Source organism: Sorex araneus, chromosome X (assembly GCF_027595985.1).
Source record: "Sorex araneus isolate mSorAra2 chromosome X, mSorAra2.pri, whole genome shotgun sequence".
Classification (NCBI taxonomy): Eukaryota; Metazoa; Chordata; class Mammalia; order Eulipotyphla; family Soricidae; genus Sorex; species Sorex araneus.
Genome location: NC_073313.1, coordinates 139265970 through 139288975, shown reverse-complemented (window position 1 = coordinate 139288975; position 23006 = coordinate 139265970). Strand labels below are relative to the sequence as shown.

At 40.8% G+C, this 23006-nt stretch overlaps 1 protein-coding gene across 1 annotated transcript in view; it reads right to left on the bottom strand.

Moving 5' to 3' along the window:
- Positions 1 to 23006, bottom strand: part of PHKA1 (phosphorylase kinase regulatory subunit alpha 1) — a 167791-nt gene that overhangs the window by 102825 nt on the left and 41960 nt on the right. The window contains exons 6-12 of the mRNA XM_055121487.1: positions 18944 to 19024; positions 15522 to 15620; positions 9919 to 10065; positions 8683 to 8736; positions 7306 to 7428; positions 5324 to 5419; positions 3419 to 3526 (exon numbers count right to left, since the gene is read on the bottom strand). Of these exons, the coding sequence (XP_054977462.1) occupies positions 3419 to 3526; positions 5324 to 5419; positions 7306 to 7428; positions 8683 to 8736; positions 9919 to 10065; positions 15522 to 15620; positions 18944 to 19024 (708 nt within the window). The remainder of the gene's footprint in view (positions 1 to 3418; positions 3527 to 5323; positions 5420 to 7305; positions 7429 to 8682; positions 8737 to 9918; positions 10066 to 15521; positions 15621 to 18943; positions 19025 to 23006) is intronic.

Sequence of the window (23006 nt, the reverse complement as noted above, 5' to 3'; positions counted from 1 at the left end):
TCGACTTATATGCAGCTGACCTGTGCTCGATCCTTGGCATCCCATATGGTCCCCCTAGCTCTTCCAAGAATAATTCGTGACTGCAGAGCTAGAAGTAATCCATGAGTATTGCAGGATATGACCCAAACACCCCCATCCCAAAAAAGAAATGTGCTAGAGCTAGAGCAATAGTACATTGAGTAGGGTACTTGTCTTACACGCAGCCAACCTAGGTTCGATCCCCTACACCATGTATGGTGTCCTAAACCCCACCAGGAGTGATCACTAGGCCCAGAGTTAGGAGTAATCCCTGAGCACTGAAGGGTGTGGCTCTTCAAAAAAAGGGGGGGAAATGTTCTTGTTCTTTTTGAAATGTGCCAGTCTCTGTGGTGTGAGATTGTTTTGATTTGTGTCTCCCTGATGATTAGTGATGCAGAACATTTCTTTATGTGCCTTTTGGCCACTTATATTTCTTGGAGCAAGTTTCTGTTCTTCCCATTTTTTATAGGGTCAGACATTTTTTTCTTATAAAGTTCTACCAATGCCTTGTGTATCTTGGATATTAACCCTTTATAAAATAAGTGATAAAGAAACTATAAGAAAACTATGGTACATATACATAAAGGAACATTACTAAACCATAAGAAAAGATAAAGTCATGCCGTTTGCTGCTACATGGAGGAACTTGTAAAGTATTATGCTGAGTGAAGTTAGTCAGAGGGAGAGAGATAGACACGGTGATCTCTCTCATATGCGAGTATAAGGAAATATAATAAGGGAATAACTAATGCCCAAAGACAGTGGAAACAAAGAAAATGAGAACTGGTAGTCACTAGGAAACATACTGCCTGAGGGGGCTGGAAGATAGGACAGGGACAGGGTGACAACTACAGAGGAGGGAAGAACAAACAGGAGGAGGAAGTACTGAAAGGTGGTAAAGTGTTACACTAAAACCCTGTAAGCAGCAGTACAGTAAACCACAATGCAATATATTTATATTTATATTTATATTTATATTTATATTTATATTTATAATGTGCTCCTCAGAAAGGCAGACTGGAAGGGTGAGGCAAAGAGGGTAGGAAATTAGTGGAAGGAAGTAGACACTTGAGAAGAGATTGTTGTTAAAACAATGGATGTCTAAATCCCAGTCATGAACACTTTGTAATTTCACAGTGGAAAACAAAACAAGACAGTGAATCTGTAGGTGGGAGCAAGATATACAGTGTCATGTAAAATAAAAGAAAAAGAAGAAATGTGCTAAAATCCCAAGGTCATCTTTAAGAACAGAATTCAGATGCCACTTTGCCTCTAGGTCAGTCAGGTGGACCCGAAGTACACCAGCCAGCCTGGCTAGGCCCCCAGAAGGCCCTCACTAGGGCTTGGAACACCACCCACCCTGCCCCACCCCTCCACGGTCCAGCAAGTTCGCGCTAGGATGCTACATTCAGAACTGAGCCTTCTCGGCCTCGGGTCAGTCAGAAGTCCCCAAAGTGTGACAGAAAGAGGATACATGGACATTCTAACTCTAGACGCCCATCGACATAACAACACACAAAGTTCATCTCCAGAGTGCAAAAGGCAGTATGGGAAAGAAACACAGAACTGGACCACAGTCACCAAAATTACAGCCCTGAAGACTCAACCAATAATTACCAGTTACATGACCTCTCTGATAAGGACTGTAGAGAGGAAATGCTGAGGATGTTTAAGGAGCTCAAAGAAACAATGGAACATCCAGTAAAACACAAGAGAATATGAGAGTAGAAATTAGAAAACTGCAAGCAGAAATGACAAAACTAAGGAATTTGGTAGGTGAAATGAAAAACTCATAGGAAGGCCTCAGCAGCAGAGTGACAGTAGAGGAAGACAAAATCAGTAAACAAAAACAAGAGAACTCTGGGATGAAATCAGGAAGAACAAAATAAGAATCATCGGGGTCCCGGAGGGACAGGAAGGTTAATCCTCAGAAGAATCAAGAGTCAAAAATATCATTGCTAAGAAGTCTCCAGAGCTAGAGAGCACTAGCAGCCAGATCCAAGAGGCTTGAAGGTTATCAGCTAAAGTGTATCAAAATAAAAGTACTCCAAGTTACATCCTAATCAGAATGATGAATGTCATAGAGATAGAATACTTTAGACAGCAAGATAAAAAAAAAATACATACAAAGGAGCACTGTTAAGATTCACAGCAGATTTATGATATGAAACCATCTGGGCCTGAAGATACTGGTGGGATGTAGTTTAAAAAACTGAATGAAATGAATGCCTCAGCAGAAATACTTTACGCAGCCAGACTCTCAATCAGATTTTAAGAAATAATACACCACCTCATTGACAAACAACAGCTCAAGAACTTCATAGAATTGAAACTATCTTTACAAGAAAAACTAAAAGGGCTATTCTAAGACAAATCTCACAAATACAGCAAATTCCTACAGAAAGATGACACAAAACTCTGTAACTATAATCTCATTCAATGCCAACGGCCTAAATGCACCAATTAAGAGACACAGAGTGGAAGGAAGGATGGATAAGAAATCAAATCCAACCTCTGCTGCTTAGAGAAGACATATTTCGACAGAAAGGGCAAACAAAACCTCAAAATCAAAGGTTGGAAGGCAGTATTTCAAGCAACAAAAGCCACAAAGAGCTGGTGTGGCCATACTGGTATCAGATAAGAATGACTTCAGGAATAAACAAGTAATAAAAGATGCAGAGGGCCATTTCTTAATGATGAAAGGATATGTCCATTAGGAAGAATTTACACTCCTAAACATATATGCACCTAATGAGGGACCAGCAAAATACATTTAAAAAACTGCTAAACATTGTCGATAAGGCAGTACTCACCAAAACATTGTACAAATTCAGTGCAGTACCTATACCCAAGATGTTTTCCAGAGAAATCGATCAAACATTCCTGAAATTTAGATGCAACAATAAATCCCCCTGGAACAGCTAAAGCAGTACATGTGAAAAAGAAGATGGGAGATGTCACGTTCCCCAACTTCAAACTGTACTATAAAGTGGTAGTAATTAAAAGTGTGGTACTGGAATAAGGACAGATGCTCAGATCAATGGAATAATATGGAAAACCCAGAGATAGACTCTCAAGTAGATGGTCCGTTCATCTTTGATAAATGAGCAAAAAATATGAAGTGGAGCAAGGAAAGCCTCTCCAGCAAATGTGGTTGGGAAAACTGGTTCGCCACATGAAAAAAAAGAACTCAGACCTCCTTCTAACATCATACACAAAAGTCCAATCAAAATGGATTAAAGACCTTGATATCAGACCTGATTCCATAGGTATATAGAGGAAAATATAGGCAGAATTCTCCATGAAATTGAAGCTAGAGGAATCTTTAAGGATGAGATGCCACTAGCCAAGCAAGCAAAAGCAGAGAGAAGCAAATGGGAATTAGAAGCTCACCGCTTACCTCTGCTATCAAGTTTCCTAAGATATACAGAGACTGGCCCCACATATGAGGCAATTTGCCCATGGGCACTCGGTCCACAGTATGAGGATTTTGATATTCTTCATCAACCTGAAAGAAAAGAGGCAACATTGGGAGGCAATATATTTAAGGAGCTAGATGATATGTGAGGCCTTGGGTTTCATCCCCAGTACCAAAAGCAAACAATAAAGGATGCTAGATAACAAAATGGCTCAGTGTAGACTGTGATTCCTATCCTATAAAAGTGACACACGAAATGCTCTGAAACATCAAGCACATGACATACAATCTAGGACAATGTCCTCCTCCCCCTTCAATATCACCTATATATACATGGAAATCAACCATGGAACTGATCTACTGGGTGGATAGGGCCTCAAATTTGCATTTTTAACAAGTTTTCAGGTTTATGTTGTTTAGCATTTATTCTATGCATCCCCACCAGAAAGGAAAACTATCTTTCCAATGCTATTTGGGAAAAGAGTGGAACCACATCTAGTGGTGCTCAGGGCATACTCTACTCTGCACTCGGATCATTCGTAGCAGTGCTCAGGGGACCAATCGAACCTGGGTCGGTTGCACGCAAGGAAAGTGCTGTACCTGTTGTATTTTCCCTCTGGCCCCAACTAATTCTTTTAATAATGTAGGAAAGGAACAATGTCTTGATCATGCGCTTGACTCACTATGAAACTGCCATATTTGAAACTTCTAAAAAATTGATTTCAAAGAAATACAACCATATTTATATTTTTCTATACCTAAAGTCACATTTTAGACCATTAAGGCCAGAAGAATAAAAATGATTTAAACTGGGGGCTGGAGATAGGACAGTGGGTAGAGCATTTGCTTTGCATGTGACCAACCCATGTTAAGTTTCTTAAGCCTTCGAGGAGTGATTCCTGAACACAGAGCTAAGAGTAAGCCCTGAGCACTGCCTAGTGTGGCACCAAAACAAAAAAGTTAATACTTTATAAAAATATTTTTTTTTTGCTTTTTGGGTCACACCTGGCAATGCACAGGGGTTACTCCTGGCTCTGCACTCAGGAACCACTCCTGGTGGTGCTCAGGGGACCATATGGGATGCTGGGAATCAAACCTCGGTTGGCCGCGCGCAAGGCAAACACCCTACTCGCTGTGCTATTGCTCCAGACCCTTATAAAAATAAATCTTGAAGAGTTATTTAACTCAAGAGTAATTTAACAGAAGAACCTGGCAAGCTCCCCGTGATGTATTTGATATGCCAAATACAGTATCAATAACAGTCTCATTCCCCTGACCCTGAAAAGAGCCTCCAATCGTTGGGAAAGATGAGTAAGGAGAGGCTGCTACAATCTCAAGGCTGGTACGAATTGAGACGTTACTGGCGCCCACTTGAGTAAATCGATGAACAATGGGATGACAGTGATACAGTGATTTAATTCAAATAAGGCAGTCCTATTAAGTTACTGCTCTTTTGCCCCATTGCTGGAAGACTGCTTCATGAGCGGAGGGGAGAAGGCAGATGGAATAGAGAAGGGATCACTAAGAAAATGATGGCTGGAGGAACGAGTTGGGATGGGAGATGCGTGCCGAAAGTAGATAATGGACCAAACATGATGACGTCTCAGTGTCTGTGTTGCCAGCCATAATGCCCAAAAGTAGAGAGAGAGTATGGGGAATATTGTCTGCCTTAGAGGCAGGGGGAGGGTGGGAAAAGGGGGGTATACCCGGGATATTGGTGGTGGGGAATATGCACTGGTGGAGGGATGGGTGTTTGATCATTGTGAGATTGTAATCCAAACATGAAAGCTTGTAACTATCTCATGAGGATTCAATAAAATTTTAAAAATTAAAAAAAAAGTTACTGTTCTTCTCCTGGTTCCACGTTGTAACACGATCAAGGCTCACCTTGTCAAAAGGAACGCTATACAGCTCTGGCAGAAGAAGCACTCCATTTTTGCCCTTGATGAGCACTGCTTCAAGAGCCTCTCTATACTCCTGAACCTGTAGATAAAAGGATAAAAAAACTATTACTCTTTGAGGACCTAGAGGAGGGTTGAAGCTAAAAGTGTCCTATTGCAAAGGAGTGTACTCAAGTAAAGATGTAAAGAAAAGGAAGCAGCATTTATTAAGTGCTTGGTGTAGGACAGACATTACACTATGAACTTTGCAAACTTTAAGGCATTTAGTTCTAATAATCATCCAAGTAAGTACACACACACTGAAGCCCTTTGACCAGGAAATTAAGGTTGACAGAGATTATGAGTGTGTGACTATAATGCAAGTGTGAGTCCAGATCTGTGAGCCCAACACAGTTTGCATCCATAGGTATGGTTTTATCCACAATTTATCACCATAAGCAAAGCTTGTTTGCTTTATATGTACTGGCTTTTAAAACTGCATTTTACCTACAAATAAAGATTCAGTTACGACCAGGTTTACAGAGGTTGGTTAATAACTTGCTACACAGCCAACAGCAGTGCATAAAAAGTAAAAATCAAACAAAACTACAATTTATGGTGGAAATTGGGTCTGCTAAAACTATTATTGTTTTGAAAACACAAAGCTGTTTTATTGTGTTTAATGTATTAAGAAACAATTTTAGCATCATGAAAATTCCACATCTGCCTCTGAGCCACACAGAACAGATACATGCTACATACATGCACACACAACTCAGGGTAACGAGCTAGCCCCATCCATATGTGGTGTTTTTTTTTTTTTTTTTGCTTTTTGGGTCACACCCAGCGATGCTCAGGGGTTACTCCTGGCTTTGCACTCAGGAATACTCCTGGCGGTGCTTGGGGGACCATATGGGATGCCGGGGATCGAACCCGGGTCAGCCGCATGCAAGGCAAACGCCCTACCCGCTATGCTATCGCTCCGGCCCCCATATGTGGTGTTTTAACTTTCCACCTCAATTCAGATCATCCTCCTTCCGCCACTTCATAATCCCCAATTGCCACCTTCTCGTGGCCACCCTGCCGCACAAGTCTGTGCCTTCTCTTTAACCTCACATCCTTTCTTTTTGTTTTGTTTTGGGGTCACACCTGGAAGTGCTCAGGGATTACTCCTGGTTCTGGTTCTGCACTTGGGAATCACTCCTGGAGGTGCTTGAGATGCCAAGGATTGAACCTGGGTCAGCTGCCACAAGGCAAGTAAGTGCCTTACCGACTGTACTATCTTGCTGGCCTTTTCCCTTCTTTTTTTATACCATTCTATGTCATTTTGCTCTTTGTGCTCATTCTTATGTTATCTCGTTTGCCTGTCCTCTTCTTCTGGCTCCCGTTTTGGTGGGCAAAGGAGCTAGGCACTTGAGTTGAACAAAGGTGCACAAGCAAACTTCAGCATTTATTTTCAAGGGACAAGGCCCTATCTAGTATTTAGACATATCTTAACCACTTAATATATATAAAGCTGTGATGGTAGTTTTATAAGATTCTTGTCATTATACTTACTGCTGACAAACATTGAAGTATTGTGTTTCTAAGTCCATTAGCCCTATAATTCTTACTCATGCATATGTAGAGAAGGATGATCTTTTAGGAATATAGGTCTCATTATAGTCCAACGAAATATGCTTAATAATTGCATTTGCTTTTATGAAATATAAAACAAGTCTTTATGAAATATAAAGAACTTGAGGGTTTTGTTCTTCCTCATTGAAAAGAGAAAAACCATTTGCACCATATGTACAGAGAAGCCACAGATTTGGGCTACTTAATGGTTACTAGTGAAGCCAGCAAAAGAAAAAGAAAAATTAACTTAGTTCCCCAATTTTTAACCTGGTGCCCCCTCCTAGTAGTCTCTTGCATTTGGACACAGTATTGGCACAGCTTTATTTTAATTTAAAGAGGAAAATATAAGAGCATTCTGTCCTGGCATATTACCTGTTCAGTATTGCCACTGAAGATCCCATCAAGGATAAAGTATGTCCAGAACAATGGCCATTCACACTCAATATTTTCAAATAGCTTCAGTTCAGCTGGTTCATAGTATAAACGATTTGGATCCTGTTAAAATATAGTAAACAAAGTCTGTCTTATCATTTTCGGCTTATCATGTCAATGTAAGTTCCTCTTTCCCCTCAAAATTTATTTGCCCCTTCACTCTCCCTTGTTATTGCTCTGACAATGACATCATACATACTTGGCTGTGGTGTGCTCACACACTTTTAAGTTGCCATGTTCACAGAATTGGGTGAAGGCTGTTCACACTTTAGTTACAGCACTTACATACACATTTATGAATAAGGTATGTTGGGGGGTTTCAAACCTGAGTTGCAGTGCTACAAGAAATCACACACTTGGGGCTGGAGCAATAGCACAGCGGGTAGGGCGTTTGCCTTGCAGGCGGCCGACCTGGGTTCGACTCCCAGCATCCCATATGGTCCCCTGAGCACCGCCAGGAGTAACTCCTGAGTGCAGAGCCAGGAGGTAACCCCTGTGCATTGCCGGGTGTGACCCAAAAAGCAAAAAATAAAATCACACACTCTACTGCCATACTGGAAATTACAATCTTAGCAGTGCCACAAGAAACACAGTGGCATGAAGAATGGTGCCAGAGATTGAACCTGGGGTCTTAGATCTGCAAGGCAGGAGCTCTTAACACTGAAACATCTCTGGGTCCATAGCAGTGCTTCTAACTGATGACTTTTCCCTATAATACTACTTCCTTTACCCGCATTGGGAATCCTAAGAATAACTGGGAGGTGGTAAAGGAAACATGCAGCTATATTTAGGGGGTACATGTGGAACTAGGTATTAAATTTGGGGCTTCATACATGTGCTCTATGACTTGAGTCGCATTCCCAGTCCCAAGGAGGAAAAGTGGAACAAAGGAAAGTTAACTTTTCAAGACCAAATACTATATAAAATTATCCAACTGAAATAGGTGGAAAGGGAACCAGAGAAATAGATTGATGGACAAATTTTTCCCTTCATAATGATTACGTATTGGGGGATTTTTGTTGCCATGAAAATAGTCCGGCATTTGCTTAATCTTTTATCCACTTTTTCCAGCATTCATCAGTAGCTCTTTCCTGAAACTATCTGTAAGAGATGAAAGGACTGCATCTTCTTCTATTTTATTTATCGCAGAAAGGTTAACAAACCAAACTTGGTATCTAAGCCGAACAAAAGTAGCAAATATCAGTTTTCATCATCCTATTTAGTGATGAATAGCACCATCAGTGAAGTATTTTCTCTAAATTAGACTGTAGACAGAAGGCACCACTGAACCTAATTTTCAGGGAAAAAGAAAGCTACCTCTTTAGGAGTTTTATATCCATCTCGGAGAAAACGACAGCAACCATAACGACCCTGCAAATACAGGGAAAAGGTCAGAAGGCTGTACATTGCTATAGCCATATTGTTAATTAGAACTGCATGTTCTTCAGTGTCTACATGTTCCAACCTATCAGCAATACAGACCATTAGATAAAATACAATTAAACAAAGAACCTTGAAGCCAGCCCAGCAGCAGAAACTGATTTCAGCAATGTGATCTAATGTAAATGATTTACAGATTCTTCCCTAACACAGAATTTCTAGTATTATAATGAATCTATGATAGCATAATTCCTAATCCTGCTGATAGCTCACATTGAAATAAAGAAACTACAGGCTTAGAAACAGAAAACATATTTTTGAAACGTGAAATCATCTTTTTCACGTAGAAATATTCTGAGACCTAAAGATGAGTTGAAAACTTTTATAGAGCAATATTCTTCAATCACTGGACCTTAGATTTACATCTTACATAACCACAGAATATCAAAACAGAATAAAAATCAACCTCGGTATGACACCATTAGCTAAAACTAAAACATAGAACTTAACTGGATTTCACTAATTTTCTATTAATAGCTTCTTTATTCCTAGTAGCTAATTCAGGATCTCATGCATTTAGTTGTCATGTCCTCAGTCCCTTCTAATCTGTGACAGCCATTCCTCTTTCCTTGTTTTTAATCACCATGACACATTTTATGGGTGTTCATGAGTTTTTGTAGAATAACTTTGAATTTACTTTTGTCATACCATTACATATTATTGGGCTGGAGCGATAGCACAGCGGTTGGGCTGTCGCCTTTCACACGGCTGACTCGTGTTTGATTCCTCTACCCCCCTCGGAGAGCCCGACAAGCTCCCGAGAGTATCGAGCACTCGCGGCAGAGCCTGGCAAGCTGCCCGTGCGTATTGGATATGCCAAAAACAGTAACAATAAGTCTCTCAATGAGAGACGTTACTGGTGCCCGCTCGAACAAATCAATGAGCAACGGGATAACAGTGATATAGTGATTACATATTATTGAGGTAACTACCACAGAGATGCCATACTCTTCAGTGAACTATAACAGATGGTACATACATGATTCAATATGTGTTGCTATTGGTGATATTAATACCGATCACTTGGTTAAATCATTGATATATTCCAAGGGCCAAAAGATATAAATTTCCTTTAAAGTCATAGCCCTAAGAAAAAGACACAAACAGACATACCTGAAGCTTGGTGATAATCTCCTGTTTGGTGAGTTCCACCAACTGGTTGTCCTCTACAGCAAAGGCTGGGTAAGAAATAACTGAAAGTAGACTTGCATCAACCTCTTTAGATGTTGAAGCCCGGGGGAGTATAGAATTAAGAATAGACTATGAGAAAGAAAGTCAAATGTGATACATTATTAAACTAAGTCAAATGTGATAAATTATTAAGTGACTTGAGATTATAAAACTAATGAAACTGTTCAAAATATTTATATGGAAGAGTATAATTCTGAATAGAATCAAAATAGTATTTGATAGGGAAGAGCTTAGGAAACTAGTTATATCTATAAGTCATCCCTTGTCTGAACCTTGCTTTCAAAACTTCCTCATCTGTTTCTTAAGCAGACTTATAATCTGCTAAAAGGCAAAAAAAAATGCCTCTATCCTCCTTTCCTTTTCTCTTCAACTTTCAAATAAACTTTTTCTAGCTTCCAAAAACCCCTCTTAAATCATTATTTCATTTACAATCTTATTTCACCGTTAGCAGCTATTCAAATATGAAGATCAAAGAAGGCCACATGGGGAAGGTTCTGCTCCTACTCCCCTAATATTGCTAATTCCCATGGAAATTTTTGCAGTTTTAAAATTACAGTGATCAGGGACACGCATCCTGTAGCTGAAAACTCCAGGCCTGTTCAGAGTGAGGATGGGAGATTTCCTCCCCCCCACCTCGCTCTACTTCTGGAAGCCCTGGATGCCGTGCCCATGTATGCTCACTGACCGGCTGTGTTCCAGAGACTTAAAGAAATCTCAAAAGGATCACCTACCAGCAAAAGAGTTATCAGATACCTGTTCCCAGCTGAGACCTCTGGGGTACTGACAGAGTGGGGCTGGCTAGCTCCTGTCCAAAATCAAGGCAGCCACTCCCACACCACTGACCATTTAAAAATTTAACTCCAAGGGCTGGAGCAATAGCACAGCAGGTAGGGCGTTTGCCTTGCATGCAGCAGCTGACCCGCGTTCGATTCCCAGCATCTCTTATGGTCCCCCGAGCACTGCCAAGAGTAAATTCCTGAGTGCAGAGCCAGGTGTAACCCCTGTGCATCGCCAGGTGTGACCCCCCCAAAAAAAAAATTTAACTCCAGCCAGACTGCCCAGTTAAGAATTCTAGATTTCCTGGATTACACAGCTGCATTCATGGCCATGCAACATCTCCAACAGCTATAACACTGACATTGATGGATGGGATGTTACAAACAACCAACCAATCTCAACTAACAAAAACATTGATACTGAAGGTCAACTTGAAGTAACAATTTAGAAAACCCTCAGACATTAATTTAATGTCTCCATGATAAGATACTACAAGTTTCACATTTTTCTCTATGGAAACATTTTTAGAACATTCCGTTAGCCACTTATTGGTAACAAGCAATATAAAATAAATTATTGCTGGCCTGCTATGGGGGAAGGCTTGAGGGTTGATTGGGAAATGAAGACAATGGTGGAGAGAAGGTGACAGTGGTGGTGGGATTGGTGTTGGAACAATGAATGCCTTTAACAAATCATCATGAACAACTTCATAAACCACGATATTTAAATAAAGTGGTGGGAATAAAATAAAATTATAAAGTGAGCTTATATTCACTAAAACACTGTTGGCATCTAATTAGAATTTGAGAAGAGGAAAAAACATAATTTTGTCAGTGAAAAGAATCTTAATCTTCCAACAGAGAAAAATGCAAAACAAAATGAAAATATGTAATACCATTTACACTGTTTAATCTCAAACATTTACCAAAGAGCCAACTGGGGAGATGAGAGTACTTCAGAACCACCATAAGAACACTCAAAAAATCAGTCACCTCTTGTTCTTTGGCTATATTTAGAAATAAAATATACAGAAGCAAAACCCACGAAGTGCATTTCATATAGCATGACATGATCTCTTTATAACCCTGAATAATAGAACTTTAGTATGATCTAGTTACAGTCCAGGATACCTCAGGCTTATTTCAGCATGGTTTGCTTGATAAGGCTTCTGGAAATATTGTCATAACTCAGATGATGTATTACCACCATTCAAGACCCCTTCAAAGTTGAATCTAAGTTAGGTAAAAATACATGGAATAGACACACAAACGAATCTCAAACCCGAGCAACTTGCTGCAGAGATGGCTCTGGACTTTGCAATAGGCCACTTTCACCGGGCCACTCCAGACGGGGTCAGGTGCCATCCCTCCGCCTACCCACTAGGAATCCTGGAGGCCACCATTGTCTAGAACTCAGCAAAAGCTCCCAGGTACTGGGTGGTGGTGGCATCAAACGCCAGGCCTCATTTGACAGGGGAGGAGTCGGCCCTTCTCCACCCCTCCCCCCACTGCCAGACAGGACTCTGAGATGATACCCACATACGGCCACCATCTACTTAAGCTCCCTCACAGCCATGATCCAGAATCACACAAACAAATCTCTGATCCGAGCAACTTGCTGCAGCAACCTCTCCAGACCCTAATTATTAAACTTTTAGAATTCCTAGAGCACGCGGTCATTCTCACGGCCATGTGACATTATACTATATCCATAATAAGCAATACAAAGCACATTGTCAAGCAATACCTTTTCGGCAGGTATGAGTGGTGGTGGGACTGATTTCGAACTATAAAAGGTGACCAAAATAGAGAAAAAGAATATTGTGCAAACTATCTGCCACACAGGCAGGGGTAATTGTGGAATGGGGATGGGGGGATACCGGGGATTTTGGTGGTGGAAAACATGCACTGGTAAAGGGATGGGTGTCTGATGATTGTATGATCGAAGCTCAAATATAAAACCTTTGTTACTGTACTTCATGGTGAATCAATAAAAAGGGGAAAATTTTAAATAATAATAATAATAATAATAAATAAACAAATAATAATACATGAAATAATGGGCTGGAAGGATAGCACAGCGAGTAGGGCATTTGCCTTGCATGCAGCCAACCCGGGTTCGATTCCTCCACCCCCCACGGCAGAGCCTGACAAGCTCCTCGTGGCGTATCCGATATTCCGAAAGTAGTATCAACAAGTCTCATAATGGACGTTACTTGTGCCTGCTCGAGGAAATCAATGAGAAACGGGATGACAGTGACAGTGACATAGAATAATATATTCAAATCTGGGCACAAAATAAAAGGAAAATAGCAGAGGTTTAAGTCATACATAAAATTGTGAAATACTGTGTAGTTTTTCCCCATCTACATTCCAGCCCCAATACTGTGGCAGAATGAAGAGAATAAAAGGTTGAAGAAATCAGGCCTGTGCACACACAAAAGAGGTATGTTTATTATTTGGGTTTGGGGGAAATTCCTCAGCAGTACTGAGGGCTATCATGACTATACCTGGAAGTTCTAGGGAGATCATGAGGTTCTAGGGATCTTATTCAAGGCCTTTTGCATGTCAGGCATGCATGCTATCTAAGCCATCTTTCCAGTTCAAAAAAGACATTCTTTTTCATTTTTTTGGTTTTCTGGGTCACACCCGGTGATGCTCAGGGGTTACTCCTGGCTCTGCACTCAGGAATTACTACTCCTAGCGGTGCTTGGGGAACCATATGGGATGCCAGAGATCAAACTCAGGTTGGCCCTGTGCTAGACAAACGCCCTCCCTACTGTATTATCCAGGCCCTGCCCCTCCCCAACAGACAATCTTTATGATACATTTAATCTTCTTACTCTTGCATTTCTTCTTCTTCTATTTTGTTTTTTTTTTGGGGGGACACACTGATGGTTCTTGGGGACCATATACTGTGGTTCTCAAGGGATGCTCGTAGGGTGAATGATCATGTGGTTTCATGGATCAAATCTTGGTCTCCTACATGCAAATGATGCACTCCAGCCCATTGAGTTCTCTCTCCAGCCCTGTTCGTGTCTTTCTTTTTTCTTTTTCTTTAATTTTTTATTAGAGAATTGTAGGATTACATAGCCTCAGGTAGTTTAGGTTTATTGGGTTACTCCCATCACAGTGCTCCCATTCCTCTTTGTTTATTTGTAACTTCTTTCTTAGTGTTCTGTTGACTTGTAAATATTGTTTTTCTCTTCTCCTTGACTCCTTTGCATAGTTTATTCAGAGCAATGTCTTTTTTGTATGGACACAGGAAGACTTTGCAAATGCTCCCTGGGAGTCATTTGACTCTATATGATATTTTCCTCCTAGACATCTGTTCTCTCAGCTGCCCTTACTAAGCCTCAGCTGCCCTTACTTCTTAGCATCCCGAAAAGCAGGGTCCCGACGAGGGACGAGACGGACCCAGGGCAAGCAGTGAGTTGTGTGCTACCCTGGCATCGAGATGGGCCTGGCCAAAGTGCCTAATGCTTAACTATAAGTTAAGAGCTTGATCATGGACAAATGCTGTCATGATCCAAACAGTGATAACTAGATTTGGACCCTGCTAGGGGGAGGAATGATTAATCTGGCCTGAGTGCTGTGGTCTGAGTCTGTGGCAAGATGTTGCCAGGAGAGCTGCCTTGCAAGCCTCAATGTACCTCTTGCTATGTCCATCCAAAAATAACTAGTGTTAAGATGTTAATAAGTGTTTGGACTAAGGAAAGGAAAAAACCTTAAGAGTCAGGAAGGGCTTTGGAATGCCCTGCCCTCAGGAAGGGCTTTCTTATGTTGATTTTGCTACCTGGCTGGGTGTAGCCTAGAGGGCAAGGTGGGAGAGAGATGTAGCAGGAAAGACCGAGAAGCCAGAGAGGCTGCAGTAGATGCAGAGAGAGGATGGAGCTGGGAGTGCGGGAGATGAGAAAGATGGAAGATTGAATAAACGGTAACTAATCAGCAACCAGCTTGGTCTTCTTACTTCAGTCGCTTGCCCTTGACCGACAGCACACACAGCGGTTCCAGAGCACTGAACGTGGGTGTGACAGAGCTGCCCGGAGAGCCCGAGAGTGCACGCGCCCCTCAGTGTGCTTTAGTTTTTTACAGAGAATCACTGTGATGTATTTACAAACTTATGAACTTTTGTGTTTGCATTTTACTCATACAGTGATCGTTTACCCATCCCTCCACCAGTGCCCATTCACCTCCACCAATGATCCCAGTATTCCTCTCACCACCCCCACCCCATCCCCCACCACCCCACCCTGCCTCTGTGGCAGGGCATTCCCCTTTGTTCTCTCTCCTTTTGGGTGTTGTACTTTGCAATAGAGGTATTGAGTGGCCATCATGTTCTTGTATTTCTTAACACACTGTTTGCATCTGCCACAAAACTAACAATTCCTTGAGTTCAAGTATACATTTCTTATTCTAGAAAGATGTTAAGAAATGACCATATGCTTGCTTAAGATTTTTACTACTTTTAATCACTACTTTAATATCTATTTTTTTATTGAGGCATGCCCACCTGTTGCAACTCTGTATTATCTGTAACCTAATCCAATAGTATATAAACTAGGTGGTAGGAGGTGGTGAGATGCGTGGAGAGTAGTTTGACAAGAGATTTTTCTTGCCAGATTATTTTCCCCTGGGCTAGCCCTCAGGTTTGACTCTGAAAATAAAGTTTTCCTTTCCTCTACACAGTGGTAATTATCTTTCATCGACAATAAAATCTTTATATAACACAGTATATTATTCTTTTACCTGACAGTGTTGAACTTCATCAGCCAGGACGTGGATAACTGACTGGGGCCCACCCTTCACTCCAAACAGGTCAAGTTCATCTAATGCTTCCAGGGCAGCCTGTGAGAAGTAAAGATAGAAAAGAACAACTTTAACATCAGAATGATATGTATTTCTGCCCCCTCTATACCAATCACCAGTGCATACCATGAAATTTTGAGTATCTTCAATAGAACAGAATACACTAACATGTGTTATTCCTAAGGGCCTATGGGATCTCCTTCCTCTTATATAATTTGATCAGGAGGAACTTTCTTAAAGACATTTTTCTTTCTCATCAATCAGGGAAAACCTTTCTCACTCTGGAAAACTTGATGATGTCCCCAACCCACTTACATCCCCAACCCACTCTTATCAGGATATTCTGTGAAGCAGAATGACCAACTAGGCTGGAAAAATACTCTGCCTTCCTAGCACGTTTTATAAATGAATCGTATGAATCATTATTTTCTAAATGGCATTTCCTAAAATCTATACTATTTCTTCCCTAAGACTTCAAAAGTCTACATGCATTATTTTTATTCTCCAGGGAAGTTGGGAATTTCCATAAGCCCATTAAAAATAAATACTTTGCATTTATTTCTACCTATTTTTCCAAATGTAAATTTCTTCTCTAATGGAGTATCCTACTTGACTGAATGTTATAAAGCCAAAGTCTGCATTAAAGGAGGCAAGGGAAAGAAAGAAGGAGACAGAAGAAAGAACTCTGGGGAGGTTTGTCTTTCTTTTAAATATTTTCCCACATACTTATTTTTTAGTTGAATCACAGTGATAGACACATTTGCAAACTCTTTCATGACATTGTATGACTGAAATGAAATCACGAACAACTTTGTAATGCTCTATCTCACGATGATTCAATAAAAAAGTTGTTCAGAATTCAATTTCAGTTATGCAATGTTCCAGCACCCGTCCTTTCATCAGTGTAATTTTCCAACCAATGGTCCCAGATTCCCCACCCCATTCCAGTCTGCCAGTATGGCTGGCACTGAGAAAGGACTCTGTTAACTTCTTTCTTTAGCGAGCCAAGAATTCTGGAAAATTTAAATTAAACTTTTCATTTATGTTATATATGAAATTATTATATTTTGGATGACAGCCATCCCAGAAACAAGATGAAAGCTGTAGTATTCCTTCCACTACAAAGGTTTTTTTTTCTTTTTTTGCGTCACACCTAGCAATGCTCAGGCCGCTTAAGTGACCTTTCCTGATATACGAAATATATGCTCAGGAATGGTTCCGCCACCCCTGAGCATCCATTATCTCAGAGGCACAGAAACCAATCTCAGAATGCAGCGGCTGCTGGCAGATATACTCCTGGACTCTGAACTAAGCTACGGGAGGGGAAGGGTTTCTGTCCCTTGGCCTTTTCCCCCCTGGACAGCATGGCGACCGTCAACGTTCAGAACCAATTGGACAGAGAGGTAGGAGTTTGCAGTGATGGGACGGGATGCATGGGGAATCTTGCGATGGGGGAGGCAGAACCGGCCCTGCCTCCTGCCCAAATGAGACCCCAAGCGGTCGCCCATGGACAGCTCCTCCGCTCCTGAACAGCCATGATCCCAGCGCCACAGAAACCAATCTCTGAATGCAGCAGCTGCTGGCAGAAATACCTCTGGACTTAATACCAGAATTCCAAATCCAGGCGGCCGATTTCGCGACCATGCAACATCTTCTGCTCTTTGTTACCAACAATAGAAAACATACAATCTAATGATGCCATTCCGACAGGTCTGACTGTTGAGGGTAAAACACCAAATAATGATAGTGAGTTTCCTGTCGAAAACTGAATGTAAGTAAGGATCAAAGTAAGGAAAGAGTAAAGTGAAAATCATCTGCCACACAGGCAGGGGGGAGTGGGAGGAGGGGTATGCTGGGATTATTGGTGGTGGAAGATGTGCACTGGTGAAGGGATGGGTGTTTGAGTATAGTATGACTGAGACTCGATCCTAAAAGCCCTGTAACTGTTCTCACGGTAACTCAATTAAAAAATAAATTAATTTTAAAAAAGAGGTATTTTGAGACCTCAGAAAATTTACCATCTTTAAAATCAGTTTATTCTCAATTTTCTTCTGTTGCTGAATTTCAGGGTCATGATGACTGCTTTGTTTAAAATTGAAATAAAATGGCTCAGACTCTGGCTCAGACCTGGATACAACTCTTGCACTAGTGATTATTAACTGAGTAAGGTAGACAAGGTTAAAATGATTACTTTTAATATTTGACTTTAAATTCTAACCAAAAGACTAGAACTGCAGTTTCAAAAAATCTTTGCCATTCTAGTAAAACTTATAATCCCAAATATCTAAATAAATATTGTTAATGCTAAAAAAAGAAACTTAGTCTGAATTCCAAAAGAATTTAACACTTGGAACAAAAGAATGCTTTAAAGAGTGAAGCCCTCCATCTCCTAATATTTTATTTATTTATTTATTTTTGCTTTTTGGGTCACACCTGGCGATGCACAGTGGTCACTCCTGACTCTGCACTCAGGAACCACTCCTGGTGATGCTCAGGGGACCATATGGGATGCTGGAAATCGAACCCGGGTTGGCAGCGTGCAAAGCAAATGCCCTACCCACTGTGCTATCGTTCCATCCCCTCCGAATATTTTAAAGAGTGAAGCATTCCATGACTATTAGCGCAGGCCTCGGGGAGCGCCAATGCAGGGAGGTAGGAGGAACTAGGATCGAAAGATCTAGTGCAAAAAATAGGCAAAAATCTCTTGTTAGCCTTTCTTCTGTCTATTGCTTGTTCAAATGATAATGTTTTAGGTAATTTGGGTTCAATAAAACATGCTCTCATAAAAAATTAGTCTATGAAAATTTACCCTTCAGTAGGTGAGTCATAACACAAATATTCATCATTTTATTTGATAGGATTAATAATATTCCATCTATTTATTTTATGCCTTCTTGTTTCCAGAGAAAACAAAAATTAGAATGATGGCAGTGGGAGTGAAAATGAAAAGGAAAAAAGTAGGAAAGCAATAATGATGATGAAGAGGATGATGTGGAGATGAAGAACTGTGAAAGAGATACATAACTGATCTCAAATTTTGTCAGTAATCTTGAGAAATAAGAGCCTCCTTTTGTTTGTTTTTGTAAAGGTAGAGATGATGAGTTTAATTTAAAATATGTTCTTTGAGGTCTTTGTGAAATATAATTAGTAGAGAAATGCATCAAAAGGGGTTCAATACATAAATCTGGAGCTTATAAAAAAAGTTTTAACATACATATCCATAAATCACTGGTAAATTCTAAATTTTGCCTGTGTTTAAAGAAAAAATTCATTTAATCAATGGGGTAGATTTATGTTCAATTTTTATCTATAGCCAAGGTCTCTCTTACCCAAACTTGGTACAAAAAAGCAAACAAAATTACCTTTGCCATGCCAACTGAACTGGCATTCAGTTCTGAAATACCTTGATTCGTCTTGTCTCCACGTTCCCATATCCCAAAGTCCTGGCAAAAATAACCAACATACTATTAGCAAGTCATCACTACCAAATGCAAACTACATTTGAAAAAAACACTATTTGAGGGGCTGGAGCAATAGTACAGTGGGTTGGGCATAATCCTTGCAAGCAGCCAACAAGGGTTTGATTCCCAGAATCCCATATGGTCCCCCAAGCATTGCCAAGAGTAATTCCTGAGTGCAAAAGAAAGGAGTAACCTATGTGCATCACTGGGTGTGACGCAAAAATGAAAAAAAAAACTATTTGAATAAAAGGCAATGACAATAGCTAAGTATATGCTACACATATATGCACCTATGTCTATAAGCAGGTGGCAATAAATAGGTAGGCCGTATAGCTACTTCCCCAGCAGCTTTGAGTTCTATTTAGGGCTTCTAAGAGGTTACAAGACACATTAAGTCCTAAACTCTAAAATTCTAAATTCTAAAAAGTGAAAGGATCAGGGCTAAGAACTACAACTCGGTCTATGACAGTGCTTCTCAAAACATTTCCTCAAAGCGACAGAGGAAAGGGACATGAAAAAAGCAATCCCATTCACAATTGTGCCCCAGAAAATCAAATACCTTGGAATCAGCTTAACTAAAGAAGTAAAGGACCTCTACAAAGAAAACTATAAAACGCTACTTCATGAAATAAAAGAGGACATGAGGAAATGGAAAAATATCCCCTGCTCATGGATAGGGAGAATAAACATTGTCAAAATGGCAATACTCCCCAAAGCATTATACAGATTTAACGCGATCCCTATGGGGATACCCATGGCATTCTTCAAAGAAGCGGAACAAGCAATCCTGAAATTTATATGAAACAATAAACGCCCACGGATAGCTAAAACAATTCTTGGGAAAAAGATGATGGGAGGCATCACCCTTCCCAACCTTAAACTCTACTACAAAGTGGTAACAATTAAAACAGCATGGTACTGGAACAAAAGCAGAACTGCAGACCAATGGAACAGGGTGGAATATCCCCACATACAACCTCAAATGTATGATCATCTAATCTTTGATAAAGGTGCAAGAGATGTGAAGTGGAGCAAGGAAAGTCTCTTTAACAAATGGTGCTGGCACAACTGGACAACCACATGCAAAAAAATGGGCTTAGAACTCGATCTGTCACCATGCACAAAAGTCAGATCAAAATGGATTAAGGACCTCAACATCAGACCACAAACCATAAGGTACATTGAAGACAAGGTAGGCAAAACCCTCCAGGATATTGAAGATAAAGGTATCTTCAAAGATGACACGGAACTAAGCAATCTAGTAAAAACAGAGATCAACAAATGGGACTACATTAAACTAAAAAGCTTCTGCACCGCAAAAGAAACAGCGACCAGAATACAAAGACTATCTACAGAATGGGAAAGGATATTTACACAATACCCATCAGATAAGGGGTTGATATCAAGGGTATATAAAGCACTGGTTGAACTCTACAAGAAGAAAACATCCAACCCCATCAAAAAATGGGGCGAAGAAATGAACAGAAACTTTACCAAGGAAGAGATACGAATGGCCAAAAGACACATGAAAAAGTGCTCTACATCACTAATCGTCAGAGAGATGCAGATCAAAACAACCATGAGATACCACCTCACACCACAGAGGCTAGCACACATCCAAAAGAACAAAAGCAACCGCTGTTGGAGAGGATGTGGGGAGAAAGGGACCCTTCTACACTGCTGGTGGGAATGCCGGCTAGTTCAGCCCTTTTGGAAAACAGTATGGACGACTCTCAAAAAACTTGAGGTTGAGGGGCTGGAGAGATAGCACAGCGGGTAGGGCGTTTGCCTTGCACGCGGCCGACCCGGGTTCAAATCCCAGCATCCCATATGGTCCCCTGAGCACGGCCAGGGGTAATTCCTGAGTGCAAAGCCAGGAGTAACCCCTGTGCATCGCCAGGTGTGACCCAAAAAGCAAAAAAAAAAAAAAAAAAAAAAAAAAACTTGAGGTTGAGCTCCCATTTGACCCAGCAATACCACTGCTGGGAATATATCCCAGAAAAGCCAAAAAGTATAGTCGAAGTGACATATGCACTTATATGTTCACCGCAGCACTGTTTACAATAGGCAGAATCTGGAAAAAACCCGAGTGCCCTAGAACAGATGACTGGTTGAAGAAACTTTGGTACATATATACAATGGAATACTATGCAGCTGTTAGAAAAAATGAGGTCATGACGTTTGCATATAAGTGGATCTACATGGAAAGTATCATGCTAAGTGAAATGAGTCAGAAAGAGAGAGACAGACATAGAAAGATTGCACTCATCTGTGGAATATAGAATAATAGACTATAAGACGAACACCCAAGAATAGTAGAAATAAGTACCAGGAGGTTGTCACCATGGCTTGGAGGCTGTTCTCTCATTCTGGGCAACTCAGAGAAGGGAACAGCAAGTAAAATGTGGTTGTTGGTCATGTGGGGGAAAGATGATGCGGGCCAAATATAGACTAGAGACTGAACGCAATGGCCACTCAACACCGTTATTGCAAACCACAACACCTAACCAGAGAGAGAGAACAAAAGGGAATTCCCTGCCATAGTGGCAGGGTGGGGTGGGGGGAGACGGGACTGGGAAGGGGGGGTGGGATGTTGGGTTTACTGGTGGTGGAGAATGGGCACTGGTGAAGGGATGGGTTATCAAACTTTGTAAGGGAGAAACATGAGCACAAAAATGTATAAATCTGTAACTGTACCCTCACGTTGACTCACTAATTAAAAATAAACTATAAAAAAAAATAAAAAAAAAAAACCTGGACAATCCTAAATTTGGGATGTGTAGTTAAAATTTTCATTACTGCAACTGCCTAATAAGTAAAACTAATTTGAAACTAGAAAAAAAAAACATTTCCTCAAAGCATATATCCCAGGAGTCTGGGAGAGGAAGTTTAAATAGTACCCCAGTACTGTACTGCAAACTAATTTTATTCTCTATTGGAAGTGGCAATGAACCAGATGCTAACCTATAAATCTTACACTATTATTTTCATTGATCCTTGTACTTTATAGAAAATAAAGTCACTGTATCACTGTCATCCTGTTGCTCGTCAATTTACTCGAGTGGGCACCAGTAACATCTCTATTCCTCCCAGCCCTGAGATTTTAGCAGCCTCTCCTTACTCGTCCTTCCCAACGATTGGAGGCTCTTTCAGGGTCAGGGAAATGAGACCTATCATTACTGTTTTTGGCATATCAAATACGCCAGAGGTAGCTTGCCAGGCTCTCCCATGTGGGCGGGATACTCTACCGAGAGCTTGTCAGGCTCTCTGAGGTGTGTATGTGTGTGTGTATACACACACACACACACACACATATATAAAATCATCATCATCAGCAGCAGCAGCAGCAGTAGACATCCTGTTGATCATCGATTTTCTCAAGTGGTCTCAGTAACATCCCCATTCGTCCTAGCCCTGAGATTTTAGAAGCCTCTCTTTACTCACCCTTCCCAACAGTGGAGAAGGCTCTTTCAGGGTCAGGGGAATGAGACCCTTCACTGTCACTGGTTTTGGCAAATTAATACACCACGGGGAGTTTGCTATAACTCTCTATGATTTGTTGCCTACTGTCTGAACTCCATCAAATATGGTGTGATAATTACGGAAAATGGGTAGGAAGTGTCTTATAATGTGTGGCCACGTGGTCCATAAAGTGGCCTGGAGCATGGCAGTTGGGTAGTGGAGGTCGGCTGCCAGGGTTGGGAACCTTGGGGCGGGGAGGGTTCTCACCTGCTCCCCTCTGGGGTGGCCTCAGTTAAAACAGCCTGGCGTGGAATCCCAGAAAATAAAGTACAAAAGTTAAAAACTGCAGTCAAGTGACTTACGCAGGTAATAAGTAACAGAGCTAAGATTAGAATCCAAATTCGTACAAAAGGCTACACTTTTTTTTTTAAATTTTATTTATTTTTAATTAGAGAATCACCGTGAGGGTACAGTTACAGATTTATACACTTTTGTGCTTATA